The 25561-nt window shown below is 38.3% G+C and overlaps 1 protein-coding gene across 1 annotated transcript in view; it reads right to left on the bottom strand.

Moving 5' to 3' along the window:
• The window catches only part of LOC126937935 (contactin-associated protein-like 3), a 235546-nt gene that overhangs the window by 173640 nt on the left and 36345 nt on the right, over positions 1 to 25561 (bottom strand). The window contains exon 3 of the mRNA XM_050761826.1: positions 2279 to 2472. Coding sequence (XP_050617783.1) covers positions 2279 to 2472 — 194 coding nt within the window. The remainder of the gene's footprint in view (positions 1 to 2278; positions 2473 to 25561) is intronic.

The following is a 25561-nucleotide window of genomic DNA, read 5'->3' as shown; positions in this document are numbered from 1 at the left end:
CAAATTCTGTATAGTTAGTCATAGAGTAGGAAATGAAGCTGTTAAATGGTTACAATTTGCCAGTCACAGTGATGCAGGATGAAGGAGATGCAAAGATAAAGCCCTATCCCCAAAAACCTTTTAGCTCAAAACAGTGGAAGGCTGAGTCCTGAACCCTCATAGCACTACATATCATTGCTTTAGTCCAAAACAAGTCCTAGAGATGTGCAGAGCCAGGAAGGACCATTTTCGGTGTGGTTGTTCAAAAAGGGCATCCTGGGAGAGGATGAATTTCACTCATTCATTCAGGAAACATTTCCTGATGTCCTACTCCTGTTAGGCACGGTTAGGCTTTAGAGGCTGAGCTAGTTTTCCAGAACTGCTGTAACCAAGTGTCACAAACTAGGTAGCTAAAGTGATGGATGCCACACGTGTAAGAGCAAGGTGTCCGCAGGCCATGCTGCCTCTGGAGGCTCTAGGGAGGGATCTGTTCCACGCCCATCTCCTAGCTGCTGGTGCCTCCGGTGTTCTGTGGCTTGTCCATGCATTATTCCAATCCTCCCTCCTCACAGGGCTGCTTCCCTATGTGCCCTTGCACTGTGTTCCCTGTGTGTACGTCTGTCTCTGCGTCCAAAGGTCCTTCCTGATGAGGACACCAGTCATATTAGATTAGGGTCAACCCTCCTGACTACATTTTAACTTGATTACCTTTTTAAAAACCTTATATCCAATTAAGGTCACATTCTGAGGTATTGGGAGTTATGATTCCAACATACGTTTTTGGAAACCACAAGTCAACCCAGAATAGAGATGCAGGGATGAAAGGCTGAAAGCACAGCGACCGTGAAAGGAAGCTCACACTGTGAGGGGGCACCAGGAAAGTAAATCACTTGTTCCTGTGAAGCTCAACACGTTCCTACACGTGGTAAGATCATGAGAGTTGACATCTGTTATTTTAAGTGTTCTGGATTAGTAAGAACCTTAACCTTTACGCTCTTTCCCTGCAGGCTAGTAACCTTTCAGAGTAAGCAAAATTGGCAGATGGCGTTGCCTTGGCTATGGCTTCCCTCTGAGCTGTTTAACTGGATAACAAAAATGCTGACGGTACCTCCATCATTGATGTATTTTTTTTTAGGAGGAAGAAAGAGCCAAATTACAAATACGACACAGACTCTATATTAGAGTTTTCTCTTACAGCATCTCTTTTACAGGGAAACTGTCCACAACATTTTAAACATTATTAATCAATGCAGAGCAAGATTTTAAACAGATACAGGTTACTTCCAAACACTATATAATAAATAATAATAATAACTATTATTATTATTGAGACGGAGTTTCTCTCTTTTTTGCCCAGGCTGGAGTGCAATGGCGCGATCTCGGCTCACTACAACCTCTGCCTCCCGGGTTCAAGTGATTCTCCTACCTCAGCCTCCCAAGTAGCTACAAAAGTTAAACAAAAAGTGACTAACCCCGTCCAAAGAGGCACTGACATATAATCAGAAACAGAAATAATGTCACTGTTATGAGGATATTTACAGAATCCAGAGAATCTCACAGAGATCTGTAGTCTATTTACTCACTCCTGTAATCCCAGCACTTTGGGAGGCCAAGATAGGTGGATGACCTGAGCTCAGGAGTTCGAGACCAGCCTGGCCAACATGGCAAAACCCCGTCTCTACTCAAAATACAAAAAAAAAATTAGCTAAGTGTGGTGGTGCACGTCTGTAGTCCCAGCTATTCAGGAGGCTGAGGCCGGAGAATTGCTTGAACCTAGGAGGCGGAGGTTGCAGTAAGCCAAGATCGTGCCACAGCACTCTAGCCTGGGCAATAAGAGTGAAACTCCATCTCAAAAACGAAACAAAACAAAACAAGAAAAACTAAATCTGGCCACTTAATAAAGGACACACGATTATTCAAGTTCAAAGTCTGTGTTCCTGTACTTGTCATACATACAGAAACTGCTCATTGATTACATTTTGAAATTTCAGTGTCTTTCAAAAATATCAGATCAAATCAGAGAAGATAAATGAATTCAACCTACCACTTTAAAATAATGCAGAGGCAATGTTAAATTACTTCATTAAGCAAACCAAGAAAAAATAAATTATGTATGATTTGTATTATTTTTTAACTTCCACACTAATGGTATTAAATACAAGATTGTCTTTCAATGCTTTCAATGAAATAGGTATCTTACTTTCACTTAGAACATTTTTTTTCAAAGTAACTCTTAAAATTCTGTTTTTCTAATAGGTTTGCAGCAATAGGTGGCAATCATTATTATTAGAAAACATACCCAGATGCTTTCTTCTTGGCGATACTGCTTCCAGTTTCTCCCACCATCACTGAACATCAGGAGGTAGCTGGTCACCCAGTCAGAGCTCCCATATCCTCCTTGGGTGGCCACAGCAGTGACCTCCATTCTCTCTCCAAGGTCAATTTGCAGCCACTGGTATTTATTTGACACAAGTGGGGTCCAGCCACCAGCTCCTTTTTTGAAACAAAAAAGTGGGAAAATGGTAGAGGAAGAAGTTATTTAACACAGCTGTTACTAGATTAGAAAATGATACAATTATGAATATATATTAAGAAAATAATCGATTTACAGTAGAAAAAATAGAAGAATTACAGGTGGCTGGATGAACCCTAGACTGTTTTCAAATTTAGCTAGATGACCCTGACATTCCAGAATGCAGGTGTCCTACTGAGCGGAGAAAATGTTTGTTTAATGCAGGTGGCTAATACAGCATTCCTGTCCATTTTTGGAACTAGTGTATTTCATAGCCCTTGTGCAAGATTTGCCTTTTCCCAACACAAGAGACTCAATTCCAGTAGTAGGAAGTACAGTATTAAGCATTAATAAAACAAAGATGGTTAATATATTGACCTTGCACTCAAAGTGCTTACAGTCTCATAGGAGAAATGGATGTGTTAAAGAACAATTCAAATATAGAGTGCTTTGTGAGGCAATCCCACTTACATGTGGAATTTTAAAAAGTTAATTCACAGAGGTACAGAGGAGAGTGATGGTTACGAGGAACTGGGGTGTGGAGGAGACACTGGTAAAAAAAAGTACAAAAAGGTACGGAGTGGCAAATGGTCAAGGTGAGTCATAAGCAGGTTCTGGTACACTCGGCTCTCTCTGGCAGTACTGCCGGGAAACCGGGGCAAGCCTCACACAGTGCTCGTCCATCTTGGACAAGGAGAAGGAGACTGTCAGGTATTGAAGAAGATGCGCGCACAGCAGAAAATCTGCTCTTTTTGTGCTGACCAATGCTACGTCTCAAACGAAAACATAGGAATGCCCACTGATGTTTTATTGATGTTTGTTATTTTTCTAGTTTAATAGAATTAGGGGACACTCCAGAACCACAGCTTCTTTAATAACCAATGTCTAGAAAAAGAGAGTACTCTCTATAAACAATTCCCAAGTCGAGGAGTCAGCACACTTTTAACTCCCTGCTGCTGCCACTTACCTGAAGGCTCTGATAGAAAGTCTGAAGTTCTAGACAGTTCAATATTATTCATTGACTTATACTGTGTATTTTATTATTGGGGGGTTTTATCATTATGTCCTCATTTGTAAAGTCTTTAGTACTTTAGTACATGTCCAAAAATGTTTGATATTACTAGAAAACAGCTAGGAGTAAAAACAAATAAGTGAGGACATTATACTTTAACATAAGTTATTATGGGGAAGTGTTGAGAAATACAAATATTTGTATTTAAATAACATTCATATTTAAATAATAAATATAAATATTAGGCATCTATTTGAATGGAGGACCACACTTAACTACTGTTTCCTTATGATTCCCAAGTTTATAGATTGTTAGAAGTCAGATTCTAAGATATTTTTGTAGTGAATCTTTGTTCAAAAATATTTTTTCCTCTGAATGTATGATAAGCACCTCTTAAGTCTGTATTTTATATATATATATATATGTATGTACACACACACACACACACATATATATATATTATTTTTGTTTTGCTTCTTATTGTTCCATGTTTTGACCTGAAGAGTCAAGAATCTGATCTAGTAGACAGGATGGAAGATTACTGGTAACCAACATTGTGCATCTGATTGACACTAAAACATTCCGTTATCTTTCTTAAGCCAGAGAGCTAGGAGGTGGACACAGCTCTTGTTCAAAGTTGAATGTTCTGCTATAGACCAGGGGCATCCTCCACTCATGCAACATGGTTTCCTGGATCGGGCAAGATTTACTCTTGGATGATCTATGGTAATATTTATGTGAGCCCCTGCCAGAGAGAGTGCACGGACTTCTTCAGTCCTCAGTGGAAACTGCTTCCACAGTTTCTCCTCTCTGCTCATTCCTTCCAACTTAACTTTTCAGAATGTGACAGAATTCCACCTACCCACTTCTATAATCACTCAATTTAACAATGAATATTTATTGAGCATTTGAGAACTCTGGGTCAGGCAAAGAGTTCCCTTTAAATAAATTTTGCATTTAATTCCTAATGTACCTTTAAAAGACAAGGCCTCATTACTACCCTCTGTATGGATGGTGGGCCGCTGACCTATGTTTATACATCTAGCAAGTGGCCCACAAGCTTTGGATCCAGAACCTGTGCGATTAAATATTTTTATCATATTATTTTGATGATAATCATGGGATGTGGTGGTTCTCAAATAAATGTAAAACAGATGTAAAGAAGTTTTGGAGTGAGCAGGTCTGGCTGCCTAAGGAAGCAGCCCCTGTGCAGCAGGGCAACCTCTCCTACTCCTGGTCAGGCAAGGCCGGGGTTTCAGAGGGTTGACGGTGCAGTGCCAGTGGGGTTTTCTCTACTGGTCCTTCCTGTTGACTCTACCAGATCTATTGTTCTCTCCTAAGACTATGTAAAATTTAATTGGTGGGAGATCCTTTCGGGGTTGGTCTAACTAGCAGGCAATAGTCCTAGGTACAACACTACTGAAACTGTGCATCCTTTTCTGTTTTTCTTATTATCCTTTTATGGGGTTGTTTTTTGAGACAAGAGTCTCACTCTGTCACCAGCCTGGAGTGCAGTGGCAAGATCTCTGCTCACTGCAACCTCCGACTCCCTGGTTCAAGCAATTCTCCTGCCTCGGCCACCCGAGTAGCTGGGATTACAGGTACGTGCCACCACACCCGGCTAATTTTTGTATTTTTAGTAAAGACGGAGTTTCACCATGTTGGCCAGGATGGACTTGGTCTCCTGCCCAGCTCGGCCTCCCAAAGGGCTGGGAACAGGCATGAGTCACTGGGCCCAGCCTATTTTATGGTTGCTCTAAAAGACCTGGGAGAAGGTGAAGGAGATGCTAATAGCCAACCCATCATCTTAGGCTGGATGTGGTACATTGGGAATTTTATACACAGAGCTGAAACTTTTGAGGAACTATTCAATATTTTTGGTTCTTCCCCTCCTCTTGGTTAGTCAGCATGAAGGGCATCTTCTTCAGCTTGTATTTCATAACCTTTCTTTGGTATTTTCACTCCCTCTCATTCCAGGTTTAGAAAAGTAATTACTATGAGAACACATGTGGAGAAGCCCAAGGAGGAAAATGAGTCAACACGGTTCTGGTGTGCTACCCTGGGATGGTGCGTTCCCAATAGAGGAGGCGGGAGCCGCTGGCCATCCCTCTTCTCTGCATCCCTCACTGTTTGTTAGTTGTTGGTGTTCACAGTTGCACTTCTGCTAACAGATGACTCATTTCAGTAACTTGATTTTACCTTTGATGAAGTAATATTCAAATGCAAATAAACCATATCTTCAGCCATTACTGATAAAGTAATGAAATTTTGGCATTAGCAAAGAATTTCATCAGGATGTTGTAGCCTCAGGAAATCTGCAATCCCAGCTGGGTTTTAAGGGTAAGCTGATGTGCACACAATTTAATTAAATGCTGAGTGGAAACGGTGGGAACAACGTAACTGACCTGTACACTTCTGGATAGCACTGGACTGTGTGCCTTTGTTCAAGGCATCTTTGAAGGTTGGTATAGAAGGCCACTATGGGTAATAGAGAAAGGAGGTTGCCTGACTCCACCCTCAACTAGCGTGTGGTAATTGTCCAGTCACTCAACCTTTCTGAGACAAAAATGTCGTCCTTTGTTTAAAAAAGAAAAGCATAAAGTGGGGAGGGGAGCACTAAGTCATATAAATCACCTCACAAGACTGTAACAAAGGCAATGGGATAACTGACACTAAAGCACTTTGTAACTAAATTATTATTCAAATGTGATGCCACAGTCAATTTTTGTTTTCTTTAAAACAAATGAAAGTCTTCTATTTGTTAAGATTATATATATACTGACTCCTTTTCAACCTGGAAGTGTCTTTTCATAGTCCCTTCTGGTCTATGGTCACCAAAACTTTGTACACAAAACAGGGGAAGCAGTTATGTTCTCTAAGCTCAGCCTCTCCCCCATCACAAACGTTTCTTCTCCACTTCACCCTCCTCCTTTCCCTGCCTCTGACAAGACACTGCACCTGAGTTAAAGTGTCACAATTCTACCCCACAGATCCTGTGAATTACGAAAACCTCAACCCCTCCATTCGTAATATATGTTCTGACACACACGTTTCATTACTGGAGATTAAAATATGCTGAGCAACGGAAACTTTCTCTTACACTTTATATGGCTTGAGGCAGTGGATGTTATTTTTTAAAGGGTAATTGGTTTTCATAAAGGCTGTGAAGGCAGTGAAGATGCTGAGCTGTGCAAACTGCTTTGTTCCCTGAATGTTCACACAACATAGAATTTACCTTACATACCATTTTATCCACTTTTAAGTTTTCAAGTTCTGAGGAAATTATTAGTTTTGCCACTTATTTCGTAATGGAAAACAAGGGAAAAGGGGGAAGTGAGAAACTGAAGCATATACTGTATGCTCAGAATTCTACCAGATATTTTCACGTATATTATCATTTTTTATTTCTAAAAGCATTCAGTGGGTTGTCTTTATCGTATCCACCTTACAGATGAGAAAATAAAATCACTAATTAAAACACAAGGAAAGATATTTTTAAAATCAGCTTATGTTTCATTGTTATCCCTGTCCATGAATATATTCACATGATTTGTCAATCACTTAGTACTTTTTGGTTACAAATAATTTGGCATGATTATGTGTCTATTTTATACAGTTATATCTGTTATAATTCTACATTTACCTCAGGTCAAAGTTACATTTCGCTGTCTGGGGCAGGGGCTCTGAAAGAAAAGTAGAAACCCCACAGCTGGAGGCTTGTTTCTGACTAACAACAATAAAAATTCCCATGACTATAGTATCTAGTCATAAGTGGCAGCACTGTCACAGAGAATGTATTGACTTTGTTCACAGGGGAAATCATGCACAGGTAAATCATCATCATCATCATCATCACTATGATTATCATCATATCACCATAATCTTATTCCTTCCTCAACATTTGATGAGTACCAAGGCACAAAATATAAGTAAACAAAGTAAATGTTCCAAGCCAGCCACTATTAGAGGCTTCTATATATCAAGCAAACACATAGTTAAATCAACCTTGTCCCCACGAGACACTTCCCACTAAGATAACAAATTGTTTCAAATGTCATTTTATCCGGATATGTTTGTTTTTTTTTCCTTATCGAATTGCATTTTAATTCACATTAAAAATTTCAGGTATTACCAGGGGTGAGACGTGAGGTAGGGACTGTCACAGCTCCTACACTCCAGTGAGATTATGTGTATTTATAGGGAAGAGAAGTGAAGCTGGCTTTAAATAAACTCCGTCATTCCACTTCTAAGATTTATAGGCTTTAAACAGCTATGCTTTTTGTCAGTAGGTCTGCCTTTTTGCAGAGGGGAATTCAGACATTTAACTGAGGTCTAATTTCATTTAGAAAAAAAAGGTCTAACTACACAGATATAGAATCAGGTACTACAGTCTTTTTCCAACTATGTTGTTTTAAAGTAAAAAATACAGAACCCCTCCCTCACAATCTGTCTTTGTGTACGTGTTCTATTTCAGCAGTATTTCCCTCAACCTTAGCAGGTCGATGCAGAAAGAACATTCAGCCTACCAAAAATGTGTTCATAAAAAAAGAATTGCAATTATGGTTAAAATCTCAGAGTGTACATAACAATTTATAAAATGTATTATCTTACAAAATGCATCTACACTCCCTAGTACCTTTGAAAATGGACGTAGAATAAACAAAAAACAAATAGTAGGTGTTAGACTTAAAATTAATCGTATAAACAATCATATTAAAGGTAAGTAGTACAAACACTCCTATTAAATGGCAATGATGGTCAGATTAGATGAGAAAGCAAGGTCCACCTATATGTTGCCTACAAGAAACATACTTTAAATAAAAAGGGCTCCAATAGCCTAAGTGTAAACACATGGAAAAACATATGTTATACTAACACTAGTCAAAAAAAAGCTGGAATGGCTCCATTAAACAAAGTAGATTTCAGTGCAAAAATTGTAAAAGGCAAAGAAAATTATTTCCCAATGATTAAGATGTACTTTCATCTGAGGACATAATCCTGAACGTGCAAACACTTAATAACAGGGTTTCAAAATACATGAAATGAAACCTAGTAAAACTGAATGAAATAAATAAATCTACAATTACAGGAGATTCTAGTACCCCGTCTTGGTAACTGATTGCACAAGAAGACAGAAAATAGGGATTCAGAAGTATTAATTATCACTATCAACCTATATGATTCATTGATATTTGTGGAATGCTCCACCTAACAGAAGAACATGTTCATTTGGAACTTTTACCAAAATAGACCATTAAACAAGTCATTAAACAAGTTTCAACAAAGTTAAAATCATTTAAATCATGTAAAGTATATCTCTGTGATATACAATAGATTAAAATAAGAAAACAATAGTGACTTCTCTGAAAAATCCAGGAATATTAGGAAACTAATAACACATACTTCATAACCAATGAATCAAAGAAGAAACTAAAAGAGAAATTAGCAAGTATTTCAAGCTGAATGAAAACAAAAGTACAACTTATCAAAATCTATGGGATGGAGCTTCTGGCTTCTGCCCCAGGAAGTAGAAAGCTATAAGGAGCCTCATTTCTTCCCTTATTAACAAACTCCAGCCCAGGCTGGAGATCAGTGGTGCAATCTCAGCTCACTGCAACCTCCGCCTTCCAGGTTCATGATCTTTTACAAATGCACTGGAGAGTCCAGCTTGCAGAACAATCACCTGGCCTAAAATCTAAAGAGATACGACCTTGCAGGGAGAGATGTGAGCAGGAGCTCACCTTAGATGAAATCGGAGGTCAGTAAGAAATGTTCAGCTGGAATAGTTAACAAAATGGTGAAACCTACTCTGCAGGCTGGTGGGACAGTGAGAAATCCTTTATCACCCCAGAAGTTGGGGGAGTGTTCCCTCTTGCAGGCTCTTGCTCCACTGGCCATTGGTGGAAACTCACATGCACTCCACTGACAACTCCACTTGGCCCTCACAGAAAATATCAGAAACGGCCCTAATGGTTAAATGACTCAGCCTATAACCTTCTCCCTTATCTCCACTACATCTTGAATTTTGGGTAGGTGTCGTTCCATTCATCTCAGAAACTAACTGCATAATTTAATAAAACCATCATTGTGCATTTTTCATACATCCAATAAATTATTTGATAAGACATATCACCTCAAAATATTACTTGAGCAGGCAAAGAAGCCATTATCTTCACCTGGTGAGTAGACACAACGAGGCAAAAGTGATGGGTGATGGGCAAACGGGGCACATGAGGAGAGGGTTGGAATGGAGTCAGAGCACCCTGAGGCTGATTACGCTCTTCTCACTGTATTCCATTTCCCACGGGTAGTGTGTTTACTTTCTTCAGGGAGTGATTAAACGCGTGTATTTTCCTTTCTTATTAAATGTCAGTTGATATACAAGGAAACACAAGAGTGAAATGCTGAGAAGTGATTATTTTAGTGAATACCAAATTACCCATCTGTATGTGACTGACCGCTCAGTCAACCAAAATCCCCTAACCCACCTCCTACTAAAAAAAAAAAAAAGAGATGGTAATATTTACATTTTTCCTAAGGATATTATGTAGTTAAACTAATTACAGTTTATGAAATTGCTGTGAAAGCCTTGTATGAAAAGAGACATGCATTTATCAATTATTACATGTAATATGATAGTATCAAAATATGATGTAAAAGGAATGTCCTCTAAACATTACAATAATGTTTAAGTTGCTATTAACAAACAAATATTTTTTAGAGGCAAGTGCACATCAGGGAAAATGTGTGGCATTAGAATTCTGCTAAAGTTTGTCCCACTGAATTCTTTGGAAAAAACATGACAACCTAAAAAAATCCAGTTGGCAAAAATTAATGTGAAAGAAAATAGGTAAATCTCCACCATGTCCTACAGAAGTTCTGGAATGCCTCCCTTAACACTGACTTTAAGGTCAGAGAGCTGGTTATAGGACCAACTGTTGTATTTTACCATTTTCATCACTGGTCACAGTCCTTTTGAATCCATTTTGAAGCACAAATTAAACTGCCAGTCAGAAATTAAATGTCATTTAAGAAAAAAATTATTCTGAAATATAGCTTCACATGAATAGGCAAAGATAGTACCGAGAAGTGATGTGTACTCTTCACCTACTTTCTACCAATGGTTACATCTTATAAAATTACAGTCCAACATCAAAACCAGGAAATGACATGTCTGTCTAGTTGTATGACATGTTTAGGCTCCGTAACCCCCACCACAATCAAGAAAGGGAACCACTTCACCACCACAACAATCCTCCTCATCGCTACCCTCTATAGTTAGACATAGCTACCACTAATTTGCTTTCTATCTCTACAATTTCCTCAAGTCTTCAGGTTCCTAGATGCTCTGTCTTCCCTACATTTTTTCACTCTCATGTTTGCTTTATATAGAAAGTGCCTTTTAATATATACTTATCAGGAAGAATACGTTAAAGACATGTACTTCATCTTGCCAGAGCAGAGGTTGGCAATATGATGGTGAATACAGTGTCCCTTTATTCTTGAGTGATTCCTGTTTGCCTCTGGTAAACAGGAATTTTCCTATTCAACCTCACCTTCTTGCCAAAAATTACAGACAGCTGAGCTGTCACATATAGCACGGGATTTATTTGAACAGGAAAAGAGTGAAACGACAACATTTTTAGAAGGAAGAATGCAATTGTAAGAGAGTGACACGAAAATCCTAGAAAGGAGTGGGATGGCATTCCTCAAGAATAATATGTAACATTAAGGAACAATTAACTACATAAATAAATCATGGCCTATCAGTAGTTTCTTCAATTTTATTACTAAATGGCAACCAGTTCAATGAATATGCCACATTGTGGTTATCCATTCAGTAGCTGATGGACATTTGAGTTGCTTCTAGTTTTTGTCTACTGTATTAGTCCATTTTCACACTGCTGATAAAGACATACCTGAGACTGGGTGATTCATAAAGAAAAAAAGGTTTAATGGATTCACAGTTGCACGTGGCTGAGGAGGCCTCACAACCATGGCACAAGGCGAAAAGCATATCTTACATGGCAGCAAACAAAAGAGAATGACAAGCCAAAGGGGTTTCCCCTTACAAAACTATCAGACCTTGTGAGATTGATTCTCAACCACAAGAACAGTATGGGGGAAACCGCCCCCATGATTCAATTATCCCCCACCAGGTCCCTTCCACAACACGTGGGAATTATGAGAGCTACAATTCAAGAGATTTGAGTGGGGACACAGCCAAACCATATCATCTACACGAATAATGTTGCTATGAATATATATATTCATATATACATATATTTAAGACGGAGTCTTGCTCTGTTTGCCCAGGCTGGAGTTCAGTGGTGCAATCTCAACTCACTGCAACCTCCGCCTCCCAGGTTCAAGCAATTCTCCTGCCTCAGCTTCCCAAGTAGCTGGGATTCCTGGCGTGCACCACCACGCCCGGCTACTTTTTGTATTTTTAGTGGACACAGAGTTTCACCATGTTGGCCAGGCTGGTCTTGAACTCCTGACCTCAGGTGATCCGCCCGCCTCGCCCTCCCAAAGTGCTGGCATTACAGGCGTGAGCCACTGCGCCCTGCGGCTATGAACATTTAAGTCTCAGAGTGGACATATATTTTTTGGAGTGGAATTGCTGGGTTATATGGTAAGTACATGCTTTTACTTTTTAAGAAACTGCCAAACTATTCTCCAAGGTGGTGGCACCATTTACATTCCCACTGACAAAGTATGACAATTAGGATGACTACAATTAAGACAATTCCAGTTTCTTCCAATCTATAAACAGAGTGTGTCTAAATTTATTTGAGTCTTCTTTATTTTCTAATTGCTATGTTTTCTAGTGTTCCATGAACAGGACCTGTACACCTTTTGTAAGATCTACATATAAGTATTTTATTTTTTAATGCTATTGTGAATGAAATTGTTTTCTTAATTTGATAATCAGATTGTTACTAGTATATAAAAATAGAATTGATTTTTGTATATTAACCTTGTATCCTGTTAACTTGCTAAAATTCACTTATTAGTTGGTGTTTTTTAGATTTCTAGGTTTCTTAAAAGATCTCCATATAGGATCATGTTATCCATACACAATAATGTATGGAGAGACAGTCCACTTTAAGCAGCTTGCACTCCTACATGTTTTGTTGGGTGTGCTAAGACTACAAAGGCCTAAAAGCTCTTTTACGGACTATTTTTTTCATGACTGTTTATGCAGCTGGTAACCTTGAGAGCTGAGGTTACATTTTCTTTCACACAAAGAGCTTTCTCACTTACTACTTGCTATAACTGTAGATTCCTCAAGCTCATTATTTCTCAGCTGCAATACAAGTCTGCTATGAGTGTAATATTCATATGTGCCCCATTGCATTGCCCCTGTGGGCCTCAGGGGCAAAGGAAACTGATACAAATATGCTGAAACACATGTTGTTTGTGGTGCCATGAGTAATATAGTGCACAGGTGTTGTCAATCTTTAGTTTTAGCCATCCTAGAGAATATATTATCTCTCTAAGATATTAACTTCTATTTCCCCAATGGTTAATGATTTTTAACATCAAATGTTGACCAGGATAAGAAGCAACTGGAATTGATATGCATTGCCAATGGGAGTGTTCAAGGGCTTTTGAAAATAGTTTGACAGTTTCTTAAGAGTTTCACATACTGAAATTCCACTCCCAAAAGAGATGTAAAAGAATGTTTGTAGAAATTTATTCCTAATAGATCCATACTGGAAACAAGCCATAAGTGTCCATTTTAAAAAGAATGGATAAACAAACAGTACAACTGAAATCTACTCAGCAACAGAAAGGAATGTGCCACAAATCCATGCAACAACACAGATGGATCTCAGAAACCTTACGCTCACTAAACGGAGCTGAATACAAAAGCTTCTGTATGATTCTGGTACTGTATGACTCTTCTTGAAGTTCAAAAGCACAAGCCAACCTAAATAATATGATAGAAAGTAGAACAGTGATAGGTGGGAGGTGCCTAGATAATGAGTAAAAAGTATTAACAAATGGTAAGGGGGTGATGAAATGATCTGTAACTTGATCTGGGCTCTGGTAATACAGGTGTATACATCTGTAAATATTAACCAAACAGCACACTTTATGCATTTAAATGTACTTTAAGTTATGCCTCAATTTCAAAAATTTAAAAAGTAATTTTTAAAGTGACCCGAGAGAGTCAGACCAGCCAAATATTTCTTGTTCTCATGTCTAATCTATATTAACATCCTTATGAATATCTTGTTTGTTTGAATGCCACTTCCTGTCATAGTACTAACAACCTATTTTAGATGAACTTTAATTAAACAAAGTTACATGTGCTGCTGAAGCATACTCTTTGCATAAATAAACAAGATTAATTTCTTTTCTTTCTTTTTTCTTTTTGAGATGGAGTGTCGCTCTGTCGCCCAGGCTGGGGTGCAGTGGCCGGATCTCAGCTCACTGCAAGCTCTGCCTCCCGGGTTTATGCCATTCTCCTGCCTCAGCCTCCCAAGTAGCTGGGACTACAGGCGCCCGCCACCTCGCCCGGCTAGTTTTCTGTATTTTTTAGTAGAGACAACAAGATTAACTTCTTTAAAATCTACGTATTTCTTCAACCAAAACGCATTTTGCTATAGATAACTTGATGCTATTTTCTTTGGCCTGTAGTCAGTTGAATCATTCAACATTTGTAACATATTCACATTGTCATATGCTACAAATCTGAGGGAAAAAAAAAGCATAAAAATAGAATGCCATTGGACTTATTAGGTCTAAGAACTAGTAAGATGCACAGATAAAAAAATTTAGTAAACAATATCCTCAGGCAAAATATTTTCTGTCGTATTAATGTTCTACTTTTCAGGTCATTTGTTGTACATGTAAATTGGCACATCTAACATCTAGGCACATTGGGAAACTCAGTGTAGCTTCTGACCTATAAACTAAGGAGGGGAATATGTAAGAATTTTGATTTTATGAAAAATGGGGACCAGGCATGGTGACTCATACCTGTAATCCCAGCACTTTGGGAGGCCAAGGTGGGCGAATCGCCTGAGGCCAGGAGTTGGAGACCAGCCTGGTAAACATGGTGAAACCCCATTTCTACTAGAAGATACAAAAATCAGCCCGGCCTGGTGGTGGATGCTTGTAATCCTAGCTACTTGGGATAAGGGTAATCCCAGGTACTCGGGAAAAGGGAAAAAGGAGGAAAGGGGGACAGGGGAAAGAAGGTGGAAAGGAAGGGGAGGGGAGGGGAGAACAAAAATGTAAGGGAATTTAATTCTTATTAGATTAGTTATTTTAAATATTTGCTACATTTACATTATTCTATCAGAGATTGATACTCTTCATATTTTTTAATTATTGCATACACTTTTATCAATTTCTTTCCTCTAGATTCCTCATACAAAACAATGACGTCGCACATCCTATTCTGTTTTGGAATATTGCACTATGCAGAGTAGTGGAAATTTCCAGTAGTTAAGGATCGCATGCTCTAACAAACCATTTACGGGGCATTTCCCTAATGTAAGAATTTTGCTTTTATTTATTAATATGATTTTAAACTATGGTGCTAAGTTTTCACTAGCAGTTATACTTTCTAACGTGGGAAATAAATATCTTGATATTGAAAGGCCCTTACAAATATCCTGAGCTATTCATTTTTCATTGAAAATATTCAGTAATTATTTTCTCTTTCTCTTCATCACTGGACCTAGTCAGTGTGCCAAGAAAGCATGATCACTTGGAAGGGCATTTGAATAGTGGAGAAATACGAGGAGTGGAAGGAAAAGATCCAGTATATTTCCATTTGCTCTGTGTTTGCAGTTTATCACATAGGTTTCTAAATTATCCTTTTCTGTGAAATTCATTTCCATACACCAATGCTAATTTCCATTCAAATCCATGGGCTTGCTCCCTGGTTGTACTCTGCACATCACAGTTCACGGTTTTCCATATATAAAGAAAGCCCTTCTGAATCATTAATAAACTGACGCTTCTGGCTGAGAATGAGAGTTAATGCAAGCACATTCTAAAAACAGAAAAAGAGGACAAAATACATATATGCTTTTGCCTAGCCAGTTTCAATTTTCTTCTAGCAAAATTATCCATTTCATCTCTACCCCTCCACTTCTATTTCACATTAACAAAGGAGAATATGTACTTATTAAAATGGAAAGTTGTCTCACATAAAATGCTACTGAGCCAATCCAATGAATGTTTGCAATTAAAGGTATAATAATCATAAAAAGAAGACAACTTGATAAGCAAAAGAATAATCAAGTACTAGCATGAGTTACTAAGTGTTTTATTTCTTAAGCTTTTGTCTAAATAACTTCGGATCACACAGTTTTCTTAAGGAAACACTTAAGAAGAATGACAAATGGCTTCTACTTTTTCTTTATTTGCCTTTTCTTGTATCAAATGTCCCATCATGTTTTAGAAATCTTGGTTTTGCAGAAAAATTTAGCTATGTGCAATTCCAGGAAGTATCGAGGTAAACTTAATGACAACAAAGTCAGGTTTAATAGTCAAATTCAAAGTTCAAGAATTTCATATTTTATATAATGGCACAATATATATTTATATATACTGACTATATATATATGTATGTATACTGACTATATAGTCAGTATACAGTTATATATAGTCAGTATATACTGAGATACATATATATGTGTATATGTACTGATATATGTTTATATACATACACACAGACCATGTATGTACTGACATATGTGTGTGTGTGTATATATACACATACACACTCACACACACTGACCATATACTTAATACACACACACACACACACACACACACACAAACACACATATATTCGAGCTTCAGGAAAATTGGTGCCATTATATAAAATATAAAATTCTAGAAATCTGGATTTGACTATTAAGTATATACCAACTCTCTAAATATATATATATACACACACATACACACATATAGTACATACTTAGTACACAGTACATACACACACACATATACACATATGTGTGTGTGTATTTACGTACATTTATTGAACACATAAAAATCTATTAATTTGCAAAATTATACACACAAAATCAATCATACACTTATGATTAACATTTTCCTTCTTTCATGTTCTTTGCACAAAGAAGTAAGAGAGTTATTTGGATATTAGTGTGGAAGAGGATACATATATAATCAGAAATTTCTGGAGGAAAGATGAAAAGATTTCAACTATTTCTCCATTTTTTACTGATAATGCTTTCCAGAATCATGACTTTTGATTTTTGTTGTGCTACAATTACTCGCTCTTTACAATATCCACTTACTTCCTCAAGGGATATGACAGGAAGATTGAGAAAAACTGTGGCTGGAAGGCCGGCAGTGCTGTGGGGACCCTGGGACCTGGGCCCTTCTTCTTTGGCTCCAGGTCATCCTGTGATCTCCCCACCTTCCTCCTGCTTCCCTGGGCCTTCCTCACAACACTTCACAGACTTCTGTCCTCATCTTGTTGCAACATCTTTTCTAAAATGTATTTTACAATAATTTCTCTACATTTCCTAAGTGTCTGAAACATAATGTGACAATTTCATATATGTTAATACTTTAAACCATAAAATTCCTCATTCTGGTTCAGGAAAAATTACAAATCAGTTTAAAACTATTTTGGCAAGCAATCTAAATTAACTACAGACTATCTTCTTATTGCTTTCCTGCAATAGGAAAGAGGTGGCGACGAGATGGTACACAGGCAATTCTTTATGAAAGCTATGGAATTCAGGGCATTGCTAATTCTTACTAAAATATGTGGAAACTTAGCAACTTTGAGCACCATAAAAATAAATAGGAAGGTACATGGAAGAAAAACCATGTTCTCTAAAACCCCATAAAGCTAAATTTTCTAAATATAATGAAACGTAAAATTTTCAAAAAAAAATTTTAACTCTATGATATAAAAAATCTGACTTTTTTCTGGTTTATTTTCCTTTTCAATTTTTGTGGGTATACACTAGGTATATATATTTATGGAGTACATGAGATATTTTGATACAGGCATGCAATACATAATAATCACATCATGGAGACTGGGGTATCAGACTTAAGCAGCTTTTGCATTGGACCACACTTAAAAAATAGTTTAAAGCTAAAATAATGGTATGCAAAGAATATCAGCACAGTCAACAATCATCATCATCATTTTACATTTTTTCAATCTGAACCAAAGGGAGATTGTTATATCTACTGACAAATACAAAAATCAAATGGGATTATTAGAATGGTCCTGTGTCGGCTACTTATAAATAGAAAACATACATACATATCCTATTGGAAGGTATAATCCCAAATGGTGATGTTTTACAACACATTATGTATAAAATTAGGCATGAAATTGAACTTTAATTTTCAGTGAAGTATGAGTAAAATAGTGAAGGGCTCTCCAAATTGACAATTATAGGAACAATTCTAAAACTACTCATCAGCTGATTGGGACTCTTATAAAATTAATTTAAATGCACCAAAAGCCATATTACATTTATAATATAGAAGGTAAAACTGGTACAGCCATTTTATAATAAGATTTTTTATATTTTCCTGTTTTTTTAAATCGAATAATTGTGACAGAGAATTAGAAATGCATTAATCTTATTCTTAGAGGTTTCTCTGTCGAGTTTAAGTTGCCAATGTCATATGCCTGGCAGTGTGGTGGCCAATTTAAATGGAACGACAGGGATGCAGCCTATGTAAACTACTTAAACATCACCTGACGGCCCCCTACCCCACACCGTGGGCTGCCATAACCTAATTCAACAAGTTCTTTCAGAGTTTGGACATTTATTTGGTAACAACTGACATTACCTGGCATTATTTCCTGTTTTATTCTGAATTATTCTACTACAGAAGCTTAAGTTTAATTCCATCTATACATATTATTTAATGTTTGCTTTTTGATGGCTCTGAGCTAGATGTTGTGAAACAATGTGCTTAACTGCCACTTTTACTCCCACTGTTGATACTACTAATTGCTGGTGCAGGGGCCACGCCTGTAATCCCAGCACTGTGGGAGGCCAAGGCAGGCAGACCACGAGGTCAGGAGTTGACAGCACCCTTGCCAACATGGTGAAACCTGTCTGTACTAAAAATACAAAAACAGACAGGCGTGGTGGTGTGCACCTGTAATTCCAGCTACTCAGAAGGCTGAGGCAGGAGAATCGCTTGAACCTGGGAGGCGGAGCTTGCAGTGAGCTGAGATCATGCCACTGCACTCCAGCCTGGGCAACAGGACGAGACTCTGTCTCAAAACAAAACAAAACAAAACAAAAAACAACTAATTATAATATTTGCTTCAGCAGCACTCAGTAGATTTTAGTTACTTTGGATCAGATCATATACTAATTTTTTAATTACGGTAAAACACATCATACGAAATTTACTATTTGAATTGTTTTTTATGTAAAGTTCAGTAGCATTAAGTACATTCACGCTGTGCAACCACCACTATCATCCATCTCTAGAGCTTTTTCATTTTCCCAAATGAAAACTCCCGAACCCACTGAACAATAACCCCCATCACCAGCCCCTGGCAACCACTATTCTATTTCTTGTCTCTATGAATTTGACTACTCTAGGTACCTCATATAAATGGAATAATGTAATGTTTGTCCTTTTGTGTCTGGCTTATTTCCCTTAGAATAATGTCTTGAAAGCTCATCTGTGTTATAGTACGGGCCAGAATTTTCCCCCTACACTGCACTAGGCTTCTCCATTTACCCATAAACGGACATTTGGTTTGTTTCTCTTTTGGCTCTTGTGGATACACCTGCTCTGAACATTGGTGTAACATAACCTAACTATTGTATGTGTATTAATTCATTTAATCTTCACAACCTATTTTACTCAAGTTAACTATTTCATGATAGGTATTTTACTAATACCATTTTATAACCGAGGAAACAAAAACTCAGGGAGATAAAGGAATTTGTCCAAAGTCACACAGCTAGTAACGGGTAGAGCCTGGATGATTCCAAACTTATTCCTAATCAGTAAGGATAAGATAGCACACTTCCTTCAAGGAAGTTAGAATTGCACAAAGCGTAAGAAAAGTATACAACACCTAGTAAGCACACTGGCATGTGATAAATGCTATGAGAGCTTTTGAAGGCAAAGTGCTAGACATATTTAGTGTGCAGGCTTAGTAAAAATCTAGATTAGGTCTGGCAGCCAAAATCTAGATTATGACCTGCTTTATATAGCCAGAGAACTAAGAATGGTTTTACATTTGTCAAGTGTTGTGTTTAAAAAAAAAAGGGGGGGGGGCGGTGGGCTGGGTATGGTGGCTCAGGCCTGTAATTCCAACATTTTGGGACACTGAGGTGGGTGGATTGCTTGAGCTCAGGAATTCAAGACCAGCTTGAGCAATATAATGAGACCTCATCTTTACTAAAAACACAGAAGTTCTCTGGGTGTTATGACATGTGACTGTGGTCCCAGCTACTCGGGAGGCTGAGGTGGCAGGATTACCTGAGCCCAGGGAGGCTGAGGCTACACTGAGCTGTGATCTTGCCACTGCACTCCAAACCTGGGCAAGAGAGCAAAAGAAAAGAGAAAGAGAGAAGAGGGGAAAAGAAAAAAAGAGGGAAGGAAGGAAGGAGAAGGAGGAAGGGAGGGAGGGAGGGAGGGAAGACAGAGAAAGAAAGAAGAAAAAGAAGAAATGTAACAGAGACCTTACATAGTCCACAATACCAAAATCATTTTCCATCTGTCTCTTTATAGAAAAAGTTTGCTAACTCCCATGTTTAAATTTTATTTTTAATTGATGAATAATAATTGTACATTTTTATGAGGTGCAATGTGATGTCCGGATACAGCATACACTGTAAAATGATCAAATCAGGCTAATTAGCGTATCGTCACCTCAAATATATAACTTTTTTTTAGTGGTGAGAACAGTTAAAATCCTCTCATATATTTCAAAACAGACAACACTTATCATTAACTATACTCACTATGCTGTGCAAAAGAACACCAGAAATTATTATTCCTATCTACCCAAAATTGTGTACCTATTTACCAACATCTCCCCTTTCCCTAACCACCCTCTCCTCTAGCCTCTGGTAACCACCGTTCTACTCTCTATTCTGTGAGCACTTTCTTTAGTTTCCATGTGTAAATGAGACTATACAGTATTCGTCTCTGTCTGCCTGGCTTATTTCACTTAACATAATGTCCTCCAGGTTCATCCATGTTATCACAACTGTCAGAGTTTCCCGTATCATGAGTTTTAACCCACACCTTTGATGTACTTGGCTCTAGTAAGTACAAGTGTGGGGAAAATGTAAAACTCTTTTGATGCAAGCATTCTGCATCACGTTTCAGACTTTTTAAGAAAACTTTAAGTCATCCTCAACAACATCACATTACTTTGAGGCTACAGGAGATACTGACTGTAACCCTGACGAAAGCCGCTTGAGCAAATTCGTCAGAATCATTCAGCAGGTATAAATTTTTAAATCACAAACTCATGAGGGAAAATGTAACTTCATGTTTCCATAACCCAGAAAGCTTTCTGCTAGGAGCTGGAATTCTGTCCAATATAGAAACTGAAAGTAGTCACAGCAGGTGTCTCTGTCCAGTTAAGGGATAAGCCTGTCAGTTCGTGTCTGTATTGATCACAGTCCCTTGAAGATTCCTTCAGGGGAATTTTACTTCCCCTTCATCCCCGGAGTTAACTCTGCTCTCTTCTGGCTTTGCTGGCTGCCTTGGTAAAGCAGGGAGGGGAGTGTGTTCAAGCCCCAAGAAGAGGTCAGCACTGCACCATCCTCAGGAATGGTGACCGGCTGCTGATGGAGCCAAGTCCTCCCATCCCAGGCTGGAACAGTGCTCTCCACAACGTTTTGGTGCTCCTTTCTCCTCCCTGTGCTAGACCTCAGGCAGGAACATGGCCTTGCTCACCTGCCTTTGGTACCTCAAGGTGTCCTTGGATAACTGGGGCTGTCCTCACGGGCCACCAAAGCTGCCGCAGGGTGTCCAGTCCTGTCACTGAATGTGCCGCACCGCAATCAGGATGCCGTGCAGGCTGCTCTTGGGAGACTGGCGGTCTCCTTTCCACTACACACTTAGATCCCTGAGCGTCAGTGAAGACTTCCATTAAGCCACCACCGGCAGGGCTCTGCTTGAGAGCAGAGCTTCAGGGCAGTTCCTACCTCCCTACGCATCCCATCGTACAGTCTTGCTGAGGGTTCCTAGTCTGTGGGATAGCAGAAAAACTGAAACACCTTTAGCCTGCTCAATTCCCTTTCAAACTTTTTCTGCCTCAGACCCAAGAGATACTTTTGGACTTCAGAAGTGACGATTAATGCCTCGGTTCATAGTCTCTGCAATGATCCCCTTTTCTCTACACGTAAGACTCAAGACAATCTGAGTTATGAGCCAAGACTGAGGTCTGACGGCACTGGCTAAAAATTTCAGTGAGCTTTGAATCCAGGATCATTTATGTTAATTGTAAGGGTCATCCCACACAGAAATTGCCTTTAAAGGAATTATTAGTGTCGTGAAGAAAGTTTTTATTTCCATTTTAAACTTCATATCCTTCCATTCCTTAGTCCAAAAGTTCCCATCATGAGTTTCTGGCTGACTTGCACCAGGACTCACAGAATGATTCATCCTTACATGAAAAAGTATTTTCACCAGCCTCAAAGGTTTTCAGGAATTACTAGATCAAAGAATTGTTAAAGAAACTTTCCAAAAGCTCATTCTACTTGCCCCTCCAAGCAAAATACTGACTTTGTGATGGATTTTAGACATTCCTAGGCCGTAACAGTGGCATGAAGCTTTTTTTCTTTCTTGTTTTAATAGAGACAGGGTTTTGACGTCTCCAATTCCTGGGCTCAAAGTGATCCAACCGCCTCAGCCTCCCAAAGTGCTGGGATTATAGGTGTGAGCCACCGTGCCCAGTCCTGCACGTTAGTTTTTGCTGTTAGGTGTGCTACCTTCAATGATGGCTGTGTGGATCCAATATCTGCTTCTCTTTCATTCATAAAATTCACCAAGTTCACACTGGAAAACATTATTCTATGGTTATTCCAGAAAATATTAGATTATCCCAGTTTTGTTTGAAAACTGAAAATACTGACAACATCATGTCCCTGTCTGGCGCCAAGTGCACAGCAGGCATGGAAAATGGGGATGAGCGGGTCCAAGTAAGTTCCAATTTTCAAACATTCATCCCACACCGCCTGTTTGGTTGCCTGGGTAAAACTGTCCCACGCAGAGAGGCTTTTACCTCAGGTTAATAAAGATGTTTTTTAGATTTGTATTTGAGTTGTGGTCACTAGCAATGTTTTCTAGTCCAGACTGTGAAATTTGTATTTCTGTTACTACCTTTGTTTTTATACCTCAAAGAACAATTTAGAGTCACTGATTCATTTCCATACAAGCAGGAACTTTCTGAAATTTAGTAACAATGGCTAAGTACAAATCTAAAAATTATATACTTCAAAAACATAAAAATTGCATTCACTGAGATGCCTCATATCCTCTTAATTAAATATTAGCTGAATTGTAATTGATCTTACATTTCAACTTCATGAAATATGTATTTCCTTTACTCCAAAATTTACACCTTCTTATGTATGGTGGGGGGCATTAGGTGGCTTGTGAATTTGAGAACTGCTTTATGCAGGGAGTTAGTGTCTGAGACTCGTCAACTGAGCATGGGACAAGAACAGAATAGCACTTCAAAGAACATTAACTGAGGACTTTGCTAAGCATTTATTTAATTAGGGAAAGCTTCAAAAGTTGAAGTTCAATCATGGGGCTTTCAAAATAATCCAAGTGAGACATGAAGAGACTGAGCTGAGGGTGAGATCTATGGAAATGATGTAGAAGAATCACAAGCATGAACTGTTTCAGAGACAATACACAGAATTTGGAAAAAGGATGGAGTGATGACTATAAGATTTTTTTCCCACAAATCATCCAACATTCATACATATTATTTTGTATTCATATACTGTGATCTTCATGGAGTAAGGTGTTAATGTAACAAGTTGATTATTGGATTTTATAAAGCAACTTTTGACCATTTTTTCTATGTGTGTGTGCACAGAGCAAACTTACTTCCTCAGAGAAGCAGAAACTCTTCGTCTTACTGACACTGGAATCTATCCTCTGTAGGTTTATTCCATCAAAAAGATAATTAAGTCTTTGGCCCTACAATATTTACACTCTTAGGATGGAAAACAACCCACCAAATACGTTTTCTGTACTCACTGAAAAACCACTAACTATGGTTTGATATTCACTGAATACAAGTAAATTAATGAAACATTTTCAGGACAATCAGGCACAGATCGCTATTTTTTCTGTTGAGTTGAGGTAATTATTTGTGCTAAGAATAGAAAGAGAGTGTGTATCCACTCCTGGAAGGCTGTGTGCTGTGCTATAAGGCAAGCTTATGCCTCTGCTCCCTATCTTTGTTCTGTGGAGCCACACAGGCAGCCCAATACCTGGGCAAATGCTAACCTGCCCAGATCTGAAGGGCTGGTGCACCCAGAGTCGTGGCTAGGTTGTGTGCAGCACAAATTCCTGCCTCTAGTTTCCCTGCATTCCTCTTTTCCTAAGAAATCAGTACCTGAGCTTTTTCAAAATAGCTGGAGAAGAAATGAGGTAGAAAGTATCTTTTTAAACACAATTCTCATTCACTCAGAAAACTGAGAGAAGAGTTCTAAGTGATAACTGATGTCAACCTGTAAAATTTTTCAACAGCTTGAGTGTCTATTTTCTATACAATATTGTCATCAACTCACAACCAAATCTCACAAGTAGGCAGCATAATGGCCTCATTAGGGCAGTTTCCACAGTGACCCACACCAGTGACAATGGCATGCATCTGTCATGCATCTTCCCAGAAGGTCCTAAAATTCTACGGAAATAAAGTTTCGAATGTTGATGAGGTCCACCCATATAGTTAAATCTCTTCAGGTGAGAAGCTATAAACATGAGACACTTCTTTGGTTTCATCCATTTTGTAATCTCATTTGCTGAAATGTTCTTCACAGTAATATCTGTGTTCACTGCATTGTTTCCAAGTATTTAAAACCCCTGAAGCACTAAGTAATCCATGTGTTTTACGCCATTTCAACAGAAATGTCTAAGGCAATGTTTATCTTTGCTGCTTATAGATCCCCAAATAAGACAGCTTGCTTCATTAGTGAAGGCCCCTTGAAAAAATTCTCAAACTCTCCTTGGGTCTAACGCATGGTTAGTTATTGTACATTCACTTGGTGACTTTAACAAGGAGCAACTGTAGAGGCGTCAAGCCACGAATAACAATACTGTCTAACTTCGTTAGACCATGAAAACACCTGGGTTATCTTTGCAAAAAAGCATATATATATTTTAATTGATTGCAGCAGCATCTTGAATTACATGTATCATGAGAGAATATAAAATCTTTTTCATGTTTTTCACACACTGTCATAACTTATTATTGTTTTTCATTATCTTAATATTCTGCTAAGAGATGTAGCTCCTGGGTGACCTGAAAGTCTGGTGAAGCTAGTGTGATCAGGGATATAATAAGACAGTGACCATCTAAGGACCTTGGACACAATACTAGAGAGCATGATAGATGGGTGTAGGCCATAATGATGTTGATATTAATATGCTATTAATTCCTCCCCGACTCCAGTTAATCATCTCTACCTTGTCTAGGTTTTGCATTTCCAAATTCTTGCCCTTTCTCTCTTACCAATTCTCCTTAATATCCCGTATTTCTTTAGCCTGAGGAGGCAAACTTATAAGTGGGGAGGGAAATCCTAAAACTTAACTAGGTGACACAATACACTAAAGCATTCCAGCTTGGGTCAGTAGACATGGTTACAGCTGCAGAGTCTTATGTTTTTTCTCTTTAGTCCAAAGAGTTTATCTTACACTCATCATGTGCTGGTCTGTGAGTGGCCAAGACAATATTCAATGAGCAACCAGTCTCCCTTATGCTAGAATGCTTACTTATGGGATACTAAAAACACCAGGTCTTCATAGTTCTACTTGGAAACTTCAGACGCCTTTTCTTCTAAGTTTGAAATTTTAATAAG

Source organism: Macaca thibetana, chromosome 15, assembly GCF_024542745.1.
Source record: "Macaca thibetana thibetana isolate TM-01 chromosome 15, ASM2454274v1, whole genome shotgun sequence".
Classification (NCBI taxonomy): Eukaryota; Metazoa; Chordata; class Mammalia; order Primates; family Cercopithecidae; genus Macaca; species Macaca thibetana.
Note: the sequence above shows the minus strand (reverse complement) of the source record. Positions and strands in the feature narration are given on the sequence as shown.